The 14,337-nt window shown below is 35.9% G+C and overlaps 4 protein-coding genes across 4 annotated transcripts; all 4 read right to left on the reverse strand.

Moving 5' to 3' along the window:
• Positions 1–420: 420 nt before the first annotated feature.
• On the reverse strand, positions 421–3,662 carry LOC132792263 (endoplasmic reticulum metallopeptidase 1-like). The gene is made up of 9 exons (XM_060801542.1): positions 3,557–3,662; positions 2,738–3,499; positions 2,551–2,671; positions 2,330–2,484; positions 1,890–2,273; positions 1,465–1,830; positions 1,254–1,400; positions 703–1,188; positions 421–643 (listed from the first exon to the last, which is right to left on the reverse strand). The coding sequence occupies exons 1-9, from the start codon at positions 3,575–3,577 to the stop codon at positions 482–484; spliced, it is 2,604 nt and encodes an 867-aa protein (XP_060657525.1). The 5' UTR covers positions 3,578–3,662; the 3' UTR covers positions 421–481.
• A 2,541-nt stretch (positions 3,663–6,203) lies between these two features.
• LOC132790826 (endoplasmic reticulum metallopeptidase 1-like) lies at positions 6,204–7,722 on the reverse strand. The gene is made up of 3 exons (XM_060799536.1): positions 7,345–7,722; positions 7,146–7,292; positions 6,204–7,084 (listed from the first exon to the last, which is right to left on the reverse strand). Exons 1-3 carry the CDS (start codon positions 7,549–7,551, stop codon positions 6,389–6,391), a joined length of 1,050 nt encoding a protein of 349 aa, XP_060655519.1. The 5' UTR covers positions 7,552–7,722; the 3' UTR covers positions 6,204–6,388.
• LOC132793833 (endoplasmic reticulum metallopeptidase 1-like) lies at positions 7,593–9,812 on the reverse strand. The gene is made up of 7 exons (XM_060803937.1): positions 9,488–9,812; positions 8,757–9,421; positions 8,615–8,699; positions 8,436–8,556; positions 8,215–8,369; positions 7,775–8,158; positions 7,593–7,619 (listed from the first exon to the last, which is right to left on the reverse strand). The coding sequence occupies exons 1-7, from the start codon at positions 9,506–9,508 to the stop codon at positions 7,593–7,595; spliced, it is 1,458 nt and encodes a 485-aa protein (XP_060659920.1). The 5' UTR covers positions 9,509–9,812.
• Positions 9,813–10,369: 557 nt separating this feature from the next.
• LOC132792928 (endoplasmic reticulum metallopeptidase 1-like) lies at positions 10,370–13,952 on the reverse strand. Its single transcript, XM_060802466.1, is given in 12 exon segments — positions 10,370–10,642; positions 10,710–11,180; positions 11,503–11,604; positions 11,606–11,650; positions 11,707–12,072; positions 12,147–12,482; positions 12,484–12,531; positions 12,598–12,752; positions 12,816–12,936; positions 12,992–13,076; positions 13,135–13,814; positions 13,890–13,952. Coding segments are annotated over 12 exon segments (2,592 nt in total). The 5' UTR covers positions 13,911–13,952; the 3' UTR covers positions 10,370–10,480.
• Positions 13,953–14,337: the final 385 nt, after the last annotated feature.

A 14,337-nucleotide genomic window follows, 5' to 3' on the forward strand; every position in this document is an offset into this window, starting at 1 on the left:
TTTTGAGGTTGTCTATTCAAGTTTAGTCAGGAAAACCGACAATAATTGCCTATAATATAACTCTCTATAATATTAAACATTCATTAATAGCATCACTAGCTAAGAATATGTAATAATTGACACAACTATTGAGAGTACTCAGATAGAAATACTTTTATATGGAAAAACAACGTATACTATACTTAATTCGGATCTTAGTGGCTTTGGCTGAAAATCTGAAGTATTCCAGTGCTTTAAGATATATAATGTAGTACTATGTCAATATACCAAATTTAGCCTCTACCCTATGGGTGACGGTTATAAAAAGCGCAGCAATCTTAAGAACTATATCATTTGGTTTTCCTATCACATCGCATTTGGCTTTATTGACAGGATTTTTTGAGTGGTTTCTGATTTTAAGTAATATTTTCAAGTAATTGCTGTTCAAAATTTGTTCAAAATTTATTCATATATTTATTGAAAATTCAAATAATTCATAGATTTAAAAAATGTATCGTCTGTATAATACAGGCCATTGGGCTAGGATTGAAAATGATGGGAAAGTTGATGCAAATTTCACAGCTTCGGCATCACCAGGCGATTGAACAACATGATTTGCACATCCTATTTCGAATGAGGGTACTTCGAAGTCTCCATCCGATTTCTAGTTAAAAACGCAAAAGTACAATATATAAGTCGAGATTTATAGGTAGTATATCTTACCCAAATATCCACACTAAAGATATATGGACTGTCATCAATACCGTGCACAAGATAAATGAAGTATGGCGGAGTGTTCGTAAGATAGCTTTCCAAGAATGACCAACCAGTGATTTCAACATCTTCGTTGGCTTTGAGGAATATATTCATGTGGCTAGAAACCGACGCCTCAAACCAGTATCGCATAGTTGTAGAGTTGACGGAGGTCTTATTCAAAAGCTCAAACTGGAAGTCGCCTGGTGGGACAATGGGCTCGGAACGAGGAAGCCATTTGAGGTATGGACGATTCGCGTAAAATCGGTAGTCATACAACGGCATTCCACACATCATGTGTGTATCGCATCTGTCTGCAATGCTAACCAGACCAGTAAGGTTGACTTTGGTGCCTGCGAATGGCGTTGCTCCGCGGCTATCTTGGAAGCTAAACAAATATCCAGACTCATCTTTACTGAGAGTGCCATCATACTCGTAGAACATATTGCGCACTTGCTGGAATAGTCAATATAAATCACAATAGAAATCATTTTAATAATTACCAAATGCAAATCACTTACCAAATATGAAACGCGCTGACCACTCGTCTTTGGGCGGTATGGGAAACCCAGTTGAGTGCTACTGGCCAAGTAAAAAGCGAGAGCTGTGGTTGCCAATACGCCGAGTATTACAAAGCTTGGTCGTCGGAATGAGTTTATAAGCGGAACCTGTTTAGTCAAATATTGTTAGATTAAGAATATTGTTCGATCAAACGAAGTGTTGTAAACTCACCAAAAAGCCAAAAGAGAGAATAGTTCCCAAGGCTGCCAAGACAGCAATATACAAGTCCCGGTTGCTGCCACTACCAGCACGACCACCCATAGGAGTTAGGGCCACAATAAAGACATACATCAGATAGCTGCTGTACAGGAAAGGAGCGACCTGACTGAGCTTCAGCAGGCCTGACCAAGAATAACCTCGATCGTGGAGAGTAGTCAATAGGTTCAGGGCCAAGGAACCGACGTAGAAAATAAGTGGAATAGTGAAGATATATGCTGTGCGGTAGCCCAGATACGTAACAACGGCTGCGAGAACAGCGAGGAGGATGGCTTGACTGTGCAATGCCAACTGGAGGTGGTAAGGATTTGAGAGTTTATCCTGTAAAATAAATATATGCTGATTAGGCTCAACTCTCTTAATTTTCTTATGGGACTTACGTTACGCTGAAGACTGTAGTAGATAGTAATGGGCACACTGAGGCCGATAAGTGAGGGGCACACATACAATCCGACTACCAGCAAATGGGTGCTATAGTAAGTCAGGGATAATCCAAGTGAATACATTCCGTACGCGACTGCAATGGGAAGTCCTAGACCAAGCACGAAGGAAATAATCTGAATCACAAAAACGAGGATAAACCAACGGATAACATGGCAAATGGAGACTTTGGAAACAGATGACATTCGCCAGATCGAAACAAAAATCAGAATGAGAGTGGCTCCAGCAACTCCGTAGTTCAAATAAATTCCAGTCGACTCTGAATAATAGAAGAAGTAAACTCCCAGGAAATCGAAGAAGACCGCATGTCCACTCGCATAAGCCTGTAAATAATTTTCCATTTAGTAAAATTGATAATTAGTTAGAAGCAAGCTCTTACAGCAGTATCGTAAATTTCAGTAGCATTCGCGAAGCACCGGACCAAGCTGAGAATATTGTCTCCCGTATTTTGCAACGCGCCACGAGGAATCACATCGATTAGATCGTATTTGGTATGATAGACATAACCGTTAATAACCTGTGCCATGTCCAAACCTGCAATTTATATTCGAGTACTTTAGAAATGAAAAACAAAATAAGCTTCTGCTGAATGATATATACCGGGAATATCTCCATATGTAGTAAACTGACGAAAATCTGTATCCGAAGGTATAATGCCCGATTGGAAAATTTCCTCCGCCATAGTTGTAGCAAACGGATATTTGATGCATTGCTTGTAATACTATAAAGGTAATTTAGTATATAGAAGCTTTCTTGATAATGTATGTTTCTGGTATTGATTACTTACCTTAATAAGCCAAGGGTGATTGGGACCACTTTGGAATAGAATGTCCTTGCCTCCACTGCCTGCAGCGTCCAAGTTGATGACAGCCCTGCAAGTCTTTGCCCATGGGTCATTTAATATGAAACCATGAGATGCTTCCAATGCTCCTTCTTCAGCTCCGTTGAACAAAAATATAAGTGGATGGTCAATGGACTGCTTAGTTGTCGCAATGACTCGTAGAACTTCCAACATTGCAACAATCATGAATCCAGCATCACCAGCCGAGTTCGTATATGGCTTAGAATCAAAGTGACTATTGATCAGAAGTGCGTCATCGGTTGTGCCGTTTATGGGCGACAATCTTGCGACAACATTCTGAACTCCTTTGTAAGTGTTTAGCATTGTGCTATAAGCGAATCCTCCAGAGACTTGCTCTGTTTTATATTCCAATGTGAAATAGTCCGTCAATAAGACACTTTGAATACTTTCGAGTTCATTAACAATGAAATCGACAGCTTGGACTTCATTTTCCGTACTGCCCGTCAATTTGTTACCAATGTTGGCAATCGTGTAAAGGTTATTGAAGGCACGTTCCGTAATAAAAACGCTCTTTTTAGCGTCTTCCATTGTCAGGGGCGTGGGTAGCTTGTAGAACAATGGAATTACAATGGCGAAAAAGAGGAGTGCCCAGAATACGAGGAAACCACCGGCAAAGTACCATGGCAGTTTGAGATAGTTGTCCTTTTTGGCAACATTTCGAGTAGCTTCAACCGATTCATCGGAGATCTGTGTAAGGACATTATTTGTAGAATTTATAGTTAAATAATAGTGTGTTATCCTTACAAGTTTCTCCTTGTCTCCCATTGCTGTTTCCAAATGAATTAATTTTCTGCAGAAGTAAATTCAAGGATTGCGAAATAAGAACTGATTTCTTGCAGCGATTAGCATCAGCTTTTATTCAAAAATCGTTATCACAATGTGAAATATATCAGAAGAGAACTAAATAATATGACACCTAATTCTTTAATTGCCCAAAATTCATTTGTAGCACAATTTAGATATGCAAACGTGCGCTGTGAAGGGCAATAAATCATTAAGTCAATCATATACATAGTATTGGTGCCAGATTACACTCAGCAACAATGACTTTTACTCATTTTCATCGGTCTTAAAGGTAGTGAAGACCAAAAATTGTTAAAAGATGTATTCTTGGTAATGAATACTGAATTATTTAATAAATAAACATACACAAAAGAGTTTTACTTCTTATAACTTACTTAGATTAATGTTCATATATTTTAAATTTATTTACTTATTGAAAAACATAAAAACATAGGCTAAAGTTAGCAGAAATAGTATATAGAAATTAATAATAAAGTTTTAAATAAGAAATCATAATTTAATCAAGCAATAGGTTTTTTTGTAGTCTCAAACATTAAATGCATTTGAAATCATTGAAGTCAAAGCTTTTGAAAACTCATTGAATGAAATTTGTAAATGAGTAATAAATATTTATTATTAGTCTCACACATTAAATTCCTTTGGAATCATCAAAATCAACGTTGGCATTACAAATAAAATAAATATTGAAATGTATTTAATTTTTGAAAACTTATTTTTACACTGTTTATCGTGTAACTTTGTAACTTTATAGAGAATATAATAATAATATTTATTTTTTTTTATTTATTGAATATTAATAGTTTGTATAATTAAAAAAAAACGCAATACTAATGTTCAACTCAAGGGTATATATTTGTATGTTTATGCATGTATTAGATTATTATGCCGGGTATAAATGAGAGTAATTTGTTTAAATGTTTGACTTGTTTGATAAGCCCGGTACAATAATATAATTTCGGGTACACCATAATATTAAAATGATTGTTACTAATATCGATATCTAACGGTATCACCATTTATTACTTTTATAGGAGAACAAAAGAGGGAAACTTCTCGACAAAATAATAAAAACTTATCTGCAACAATTTAATGAAATCTAAATTTTATAATATCCAATATCAAGATGTGTAGACTGACAAATCAGCCAGACTGGTTGTAGAATAATTAAGTGTAATATAAATATTTAATTTGCACTAAATTATACCATATTACTAACCTATAAATTTTAAATTGAAATGAATTGTCGGCTCAGAGATGTTTTCTCATGCTTTAGTATACATTTGGTTTGGAGTGCGTAAATAAAATGTTTTGATTCATAAAACTAAACACTAAGAAAAACATTCATCCGCCAAAAAGTGTGTTTATAGTTTCTCTTTCGTTTGGGAATAAATGAAAGCATAAGAAGTACAGAACATACATATAGTATATACATAACATACATACATGTATGTGTATTTTCTTGTATGCTTTCAGAACCACCGACACTTTAGATCAAACAATCAAAGATTGTGTGAATGCTGTTTGATGCTGGTATTTATAAATATTTGGCAAATTTGCTTGAATTTTTAATAACATAATTCATCAACAAATATCATCAACATTTGGCAGCAATGCCTAACATAGTTAGATGATTGGATGGAAGTTTCTTTTGAAATCGAAAACGTTTAATTTTTAGCGATATGTTTTATTTCTACGCTATAATCATGAAATTTTTTATATCTGTGTTTATCTGTATCGCAAAATTTGTATTTTATGGAAAGCACGCTTCATTTATTTACCGATAATATTTCTCTATTATCAATGCTTTGTGTTTGATTTAGTTATGGCTTTATGGATGTGTGTTTTCCATTGCTTATGGATTAATTTCTATACCTTCACACCTTTTTCCCATGAATCAGTGCGAGTTTTGATAAAATATAACGTAATTTAATATTTTATATTTTTTTGGTTTCTTTTAATCTTTTTCAAAGCCGAGTCCCTCTGTCTGTGTCTTATCTATAAATAAAAACTTATATATAGATCGCAAATAATTTTGTTGATTTATTTTATCTGCAATATATGTACATAGTTGAGCATATTTTGATTATTTTTACAGTATCTGTTATAATCATATAACCTTCAAATTAGCTTTGATTGGCCTAATAGAGTTTGGGCAAATATTGAAATGTCTTTGCTGATTTAAGTTAAATTTAACTTATTATATAATATTATTAAAATGAATTTATTTTTTAATCTGAATACATAAAGTTAAGCTATAAGTACAGTCTTTCCAGCGAGCATTTAATGACGTCCTTAGAAGATGTTATTCGTCATTTATAGCAAAATTATACAAACTTTTTCCCAATATTATCCGACTTTTAGTTTCTTTGCCCTGCTCATATCCTACAAATTTTAGTTACAATTAAATACATTAAATAATTAAAAATGATCGAAGACACACTTCATCGCTTAAAATAGCATTCATTGCGCATAGAAACTATACTATAGATATTGTGATAATATTTTACAATTAGTATTCAATCCAAAAAAGCTTGATAGCGAATTTATGATTATTGTCAGGCAGTATTTTTTATTGCCAAACAGTACAATGCAATACATGATATGATATAAATATGCATAATAGCATATCACAATTGTAGAATAAGTTATAAATATTACTCAGCAAAATACTGTGTAAACTTTCCCATATCGTACACAAAACTATTTGATTTTACTTTTATTTGTAAATAACATGCTATAAATAAAACTAGATCCGAATTGTTTTGATAAAATCTAATAGATGTACCTTTGATAAAAAGCAGGCCAGTGCTCTAAATTTGAAAACGAGGGAAATGTCGATGCAAATTCTTTGCTTTGGTCATCGCCCTCATCGGCAATATATTGTGCAGAGACTCCAATTTGGAATAACGGAACATCAAATTCGGTGTTTAATTTCTGTGAAGAAGGATTATATATTGGTTCTCTTCTTTTCATCGAAAGTTCTATAAAGAAGTGTAAAGGCGAGCAATCAAATGCGTATTTGAAATAGATCTGATACGGTCTTCTTGCTGATCGAGGGTTATCCAAATAAGTTTTCAAGAATGACCAGTTGTTAATCGTTACATATTCTTCGGGTATTATAAACAATCTCATATTAATGGGGCCAGTCAAATTGAACTCAAAGCGCACTGTTGTATCATTAATAACAGTTTTTCGTAGCAACTCCAATGTGGTTGGTCGTGGAGGCTCAACTGGCTCTGAACGAGGAATCCAAGAACATTCCGAATGAACTAGACAGCGATTGTTAATCAAAGGCATCCCACACATCATGTGCCTCTCGCATCTCGATTTCAGGCTAACCATGCCAGACAGATTGACTTTAGAGTTCAGAAGAGGTAGCTCTCGACGGCGATCTTCGAACATCATGAGGTAACCCGATTCGTCCTTAGTTAACTGACCATCGTAGTCATAGAACATGTTTCGTACTTCCTGTAAAAGATGCCCTTATTTTATTGAATGGATTGGAAACATTTATAAAGAAAACACTTACTAAATATGCAATCCGTTGTCCATTGGTCTTCGGTCGATAGGGAAATCCCAATTGTGTGCCGCTGGCCAAGATCACTGAGATTGCTGTGACTGCTAGTAGAGCAAATATCACTAAACTTGGTCGACCGAAAGTGTTGATTAGCGGAACCTGTACGGAAAGTAGATAAATATTGCTCGTTGCTAAAGAAAGGTTGGCCTACCAAGAAACCTAAGGAGAGAATTGTTCCCAGAGCCGACAAGGCTGCAATAATTATATCTGGATTTGAAGATGTGCCGGTTCGTCCACCCATCGGTATAAGCACGACAATTAATATATAAAAGACGTAGCTGCTATACAAAAATGGAATAATTTGACTCGTTTTTAGCAAAACTATCCACGCATATCCAAGATCATGTAAAATGGTCATTAAATTTAGAACCAAAGAAACTGCATAAAATCCTAAGGGAATTACAAAAATATATGTTGATCGGATGTCTAGCAGTGTTAGACAAACGGTTAAAAGAGCCAGTATTACGGCTTGACCGTGCAATGCCAACTGAAGATGATAATGATTAGAAAGCTTATCCTGACAGAGATACATATTATTAAGGACAAAGTCGTACTATATTGAGATATCAAAGGAAACTTACGTTGCGCTGAAGACTAAAGAAGATGGTGAAGGGCACAGTAAGACCAATAAGTGAAGGACACACATACAATCCGAATACTAAGAGTGGAGTGCTATAGTAAGTCAGTGATAAGCCAAAGGAATCCATAATGTGCGAGATCAAAATCGGAAGAGTTAGACCAAGTACGAAGGAAGAAATCTGAATCCCAAGTAAGAGAATGAACCAACGAATAATATAAGAATATGTGACGTGAGAAACATTTGCCATTCGCCACATTGAAACAATAATCAAAATAAAAATAGTTCCAGCGATTCCAAAGTTTATGTATTTGCCAGTAGCCTCGGAATAATGTATGAAGTAAACCCCAAGAAAATCAAAGAATACAGCATGTCCATCCTTGTGTGCCTGTGGATAAGATTACATATATAATTAAAATGAAACAATTAGATTATCTCCCCTACCACTGTATTATTTAGTTCAGTTGCATTGGCTAATCCGCGCACCAGTCCCAGAATATTATCACCTGTATTTTGCAATGATTCGCGTGGGATTACATTAATGGTATCATACTTGGTGTGATATACAAATCCGTTAATGCACTGAGCCATGTCCAATCCTTCGATCATTTATTGTATTTAATACAGTTATAAAAATCAGTGGAATCTTTACAATATATACATACCTGGGATTTGGCCATAAGTTTTAAACTGTCGAAAGTCTGTGTCGGATGGAATTATTCCTGCCTGAAAGATTTCCTCAGCCATGGTTGTGGCAAAAGGATGTTTGATGTATCTTTTGTAGTACTAGTAAATAATAAATTATTAATATAAGCTCAAATTAATCGCGTCTGTAACTGCATACTTCTACTAGCCATGGATGATTGGGGCCGCTTTGGAATAGAACATCCCGACCTCCACCCCCCGCAGCATCAAGGTTGATAACGGCCCTATTGTTGGGTTTATTAAAATAGTCTCCATTTTTATTGTTATTATTCAAAACTCACTTGCAGAACGGCGCCCATCTGTGAGTTGTTATAAACCCATGCGAAGCTTGAAGTCCGCCTTCCTCGGCTCCATTGAACAAGAACACAATTGGATGTTGAATCGGTTGCTTCGATGTGGCAATTACTCGCAGAACTTCCATCATAGTGACTATCATGAATCCCGCATCTCCGGCACCAGGTCCCGATTCAGAATCGAAGTGACTATTGATGAGAAGGTATGTCTCGCTTGTACTGTTCTTGGGGGAGATCTTAACGGCAATATTTTGAACTCCCTGATACACTCTTAGAGCGGAATTAACTAGAAATGATCCGGAAGCCTGTGATCGGTCTATTTCCATATCAAATAATTCATTTTGGAGATTATCTTGAATTCGTTCCAATTCACTTAAAAGAAAGTTTACAGCCTCGACTTCATTTTTGTCAGTTCCGGATATTTTAATTCCAATATTTGACAGATTATATAGATTGCGATATGCGCGCTCCGTAATAAACACATTTTTCCCCTCGTCCTCTAATGTCAGCGCCGTGGGCAAGCAGTAAAAATATGGTATTACAATCCCAAAGAACAGCAAGCACCAAAACAATATAAATCCACTAGCAAAGTACCACGGAACATGCTGTTTGCCGGCAATTTTATTGAGAGCTTCTACTGGTTTACGCCATATCTATATAACAGTGTTGTTATTACGGTGTTCATATTCTTTTATTAGTAGTATTTATATGGATCTTACGAGTCGCCTCTCCTCAGTCATGTTCTCCACAGAAGTTGCTTCAGCAACGTATTTCAAACGAGAACTGACACTCTGAAGTAAAATGGACCGCTTTTGTACTAATAAACAGATAACATAAAAATTATAGTTGAGTGTATTCGAGATAAGCCCTTCACAGTACTCACATTATTTGTGTCAATTATGGATATAACAAATCTATGAATATGAGAGCCACAGTTGAGTAGATGCATCTGCGAAGAGACGGAAAACGCTGCGAGACGATGTGTAATAAAAATGTTTTCGGTTCGTAGTCAAGTGAAATAATTGCAGCACGTCAGTGCTGATCTGTTGTCAAATTGTGAATATTCTTTTATTTAAATAATTCGGTTAGCTTAGCCTAAGTACATAATAGTGGAATGCCACTGCGCTGCCGTTGGCAGCGACAGAAGAGCAGCTGCATATATATATCTTATATACTATGTTCGGGAGAAAGAGTCTTATGGGCATATACATATGTATATTGCTAGCGGTCAACGTGAGGATGCTGACTTAGCTTGAATGCTGTCTTAGCGTGCAGCAGAAGTGGGTGATCGTATTTCACGTCCACTTGAGTTTGTTTATTTATGCAATACAACTCAGTGTTGCTGTTTCGTTATTGGTACAGTGTACCCTCGATATATGCACATACTACAGATGAAGTAGTTGATGTTAATCAAGAACGCATACGTATAACAAATTTTCATAGGTTTGTGGTGACTTTCTGTCTACATTTCAGATTTTCATATTATCTTTAAGCGCTTATCATATTGAGCATATAATAATTATACTATAATTACAATAATTAAAAAAAAGATTTATTTTTTACTTTTCAGATTTAATAAACTTTTTACAGCGTCCTAATTCTATTAGTTTAGTTGTACACAAAATATTTGATGTAATTATTACAATTTATTCAAAAATATATCTGCAAAATTTTCTTCATTTACAGAAAAGCATTTTTTATCATGAATAAAATTAAAAATAGTATCTCTGATAAAAAGCAGGCCAATGATCAAGGAATGCATAGGAAGGGAATGAATCTGCGAATTCCTTGCTTTTGGCATCAATATCGTAGGCAGTGTAATGTGCTGAAACTCCCAGCTCGAAAAGAGGTACATCATAATCTCTATTTGGTTTCTAAAATATTGAATTTTAAATTAAGTATTTCAAAAATGAATTGTAGCATAGTAAATACGAAACTCACATATAATTCAAAAAAGAATTTAAATGGAGTGTCATCAGTGAAGTATTTCAAATAGATCTGATGTGGTATAGGGGCTGGCGGGGGATTCTCGAGATATGTGCGCAGGAATGACCAATTGCTGATCGTTACATCCTCTTCAGCTTTAATAAACAATCGCATAATAGTGGGACCTGTCAAACTGAATTCATAGCGCACTGTTGTACCATTCACAAGGGTTTTGCTCAACAACAGCAATGTGGCTGGTATTGGTGGCACAATGGGCTCTGAACGTGGGATCCAAAAGCTTTGCAATCGCTGCGTCACAAAACGATTATCATACAAAGGCATTCCACACATCATCTGCTTCTCACAAGCCGACGCCAGACTAATCATGCCTGTCGTGTTGACGTTAGAGCCCACAAGCGGTGTCTCTCGACGGCGATCTTGAAATAACATCAAGTAGCCCGACTCGTCCTTGCTATTTCGCACGTCCTACAAAATGTCAAGATTTATAAGAATAAATTGCCTTTTTGGTCAGTCGATATAAATTTGAAAACAAAACCACCTAAATAGTGTGACCGTTAATTGATAAGGAAAACGATTAATCGTCTAATATCGAATGAAAATAAAATACCGATAACTTAAATGAAAGTAATAATATCGATAAATAGGGGAACAAAAAAAAAAAACTTGTAACGAAATAGTGCGAAACCGGAGTTAAAGCGAAATTGAACCTTGCATAGTTAAATTGCAGACAAACAAATATAAATAAAAAAGTGAGGTTGTTTTTAATGTTGAGATTTTATATACTCACCAAGTAAGAAATACGTTGGGTATTGGTTTTTGGTCGATAGGGAAATCCTAGCTGCGTGCTGCTGGCCAAGTACACTGTGAGTCCTGTGCTCGCCACCAAAAAAGAATATTACTAAGCTTGGGCGCCGGAACGTGTTGATCAGCGGAACCTAAGCAAACAAAAACATGGCGAATAAATTCTTTAAATGCTTGCAAATTGACTTACCAGGAAACCAAAGGAGAGAACTGTTCCCAATCCTGACAAGAATGCAATGTACAAGTCCTGATTAGTCCCGCTGCCAGAGCGACCAGCCATTGGTCTCATCACCACGATGAACGTATAAAAGAGATAACTGCTATACAGAAATGGAACAACTTGGCTAACCTTTAGCAGACCTGTCCAGGCGTAGCCTAGGTCATGCAATATGGTCATTAAATTAAGAGCCAGCGCCACAACATAGAAAATTAAAGGAATTACAAATATGTATGCTGAACGATAACCCAAGTAAGTAACTACAATGGATAACACCGCCAGAATTATAGCTTGTCCATGCAATGCCAACTGCAGATGATATGGAGCAGAGATTTTATTCTGAAAAAAAAAAAAAAATATGAAAATAAAACATTAATTTTATTGTAGAAAGCTATTCGAAATGAGATGCTTACTCTGCATTGCAGACTGAAATAAATCGTTAATGGCAAACTTAGGCCAATTAATGAAGGACACACATATAATCCAATTATCAATACCGGCGTACTATAATAAGTCAGTGTTAGTCCATAAGAATCCATTGTATATGCAACAACTAATGGAAGAACTATTCCGAGTGCGAACGAAATAATTTGAATCACAGTCACAAGAATCAGCCAATTAATCACGAGATATAACGAAACGTTGGACACTGCTGCCATTCGCCACATTGATAGAATAATCAAAAGTAGAGCTGCTCCTCCAACGCCAAAGTTCAAGTATTCGCCAGTTGCCTCAGAATAGTGGAAAAAAGTAAATCCCCAAGAAATCAAAGAAGACAGCATGTCCAGTCTTGTGGGCCTGTAAAGTAAGTTGGCAATTACAGTTGCATAATACATATGATTTAATTTTAAAATAATTACTTACCTCGGTGTCATTTAATTCGGTTGCATTGGCTAATCCTCGAACCAAGCCGAGAATATTGTTGCCTGTATTCTGCAGTGATCCGCGAGGGATTACATCGATTGTGTCGTACCGAGTGTGATATACGAATCCGTTAATGCATTGAGCCATATCCAAACCTGCATAAATATTATTAATACTATTATTCGAGATTTATCTCGAAGAATCCCAAGGATACTTACCTGGTATTTGGCCATAGGTTTTGAACTGTCGAAAGTCTGTGTCGGATGGAATAAGACCTGCTTGAAAGATTTCCTCAGCCATCGTTGTAGCAAACGGATGCTTGATGTATTTTTTGTAGTACTAGAAAATAATATATTATGAATGGGAGTTCTGAATTGCGTCTATTACTACTTACTTCTACTAGCCATGGATGATTGGGGCCACTTTGGAATAGAATATCTCGACCTCCACTACCAGCGGCATCAAGGTTGATAACGGCCCTATTGTTGGATTGGTTTGAATAGCTTCTACTTTTATTGTTATTATTCGAAAACTCACTTGCAGAACGGCGCCCATCTGTGCGTTGTTATAAATCCATGCGAAGCTTGAAGTCCACCTTCCTCACCTCCATTGAATAGGAACACAATTGGATGCTGAATCGGTTGCTTCGATGTGGCAATAACTCGTAGAACTTCCATCATCGTGACTATCATGAATCCCGCATCTCCGGCACCAGGACCCGATTCAGAATCGAAGTGACTATTGATCAGGAGGTATGTCTCACTTGTACTGTTCTTGGGGGATATCTTTACGGCAATATTTTGAATGCCTTGGTAAACTCTGTGAAAGGTTTTGATGACGAAAAGGCCAGAGGATTGAAAAAGGTCAATTTCCAAATCAAAGAGATTGTTATTCATGTTTTCTTTGATTTTGTCCAGTTCACTTAACAGAAAGTTTACAGCTTCAACTTCGTTTTTGTCCGTTCCACTAAGTTTGATTCCAATATTAGATAGAGTATATAGATTATTATATGCACGCTCGGCAATAAACACATTATTCCCAACGTCTTCCAATGTTAAAGGCGTTGGTAAGCGATAAAAATAGGGCAATACTACGGCGAAGAAGAGGAGTCCCCAGAACATCAGAAATCCAGTAGCGAAGTACCAGGGTAATTTTGCATTACGTGAAACCTTCTTTGCGTTGGCATTTCCAGAGGCTTCAACCGATTGGTCAAGAATCTTTATAGTTTCATTATTTAAAAGATAAGCAATGTTATATGCTGTAGGCCTATTGAGGAGATATGAAGAGCTTACCAGTTTTTCCTTGTCGTCCATATTATTTGCCGAAGTTGTTTCTCCCACAAATTCCAAATTAGAACTACCTTTCTACAGCAAATGTACACCGCCTTTATAATTAGTTATCAAAAAAATGAAGATTGTAAAATGGTCAATTAAATAAAAATTATGGGGCTATTTCATTAATTGACTTAGATACAATACCTTGCAGCATGATTTTGCTACGTAGATTAGGAGAGCCTGATATCATTTGTGTTGTAGTATATTACGGACTTAATCACTACTTCGAGGGTGAACTGAAATAATCAATAAGTTTAAACAAAAAAAATAAATATGGTACAAATGTTTTATCAATTGTAAAACATCATAGGAAATAGCAATGAATGAATCTACTTTTCAATTTATAGATTGTACTGTAGTGAAATTTCTTTTTCTATAGCTTTCTTTTGAAACTAACACAATCAAA

The sequence above is a fragment of the Drosophila nasuta genome, chromosome 3 (assembly GCF_023558535.2).
Source record: "Drosophila nasuta strain 15112-1781.00 chromosome 3, ASM2355853v1, whole genome shotgun sequence".
NCBI classification, from domain to species: domain Eukaryota; kingdom Metazoa; phylum Arthropoda; class Insecta; order Diptera; family Drosophilidae; genus Drosophila; species Drosophila nasuta.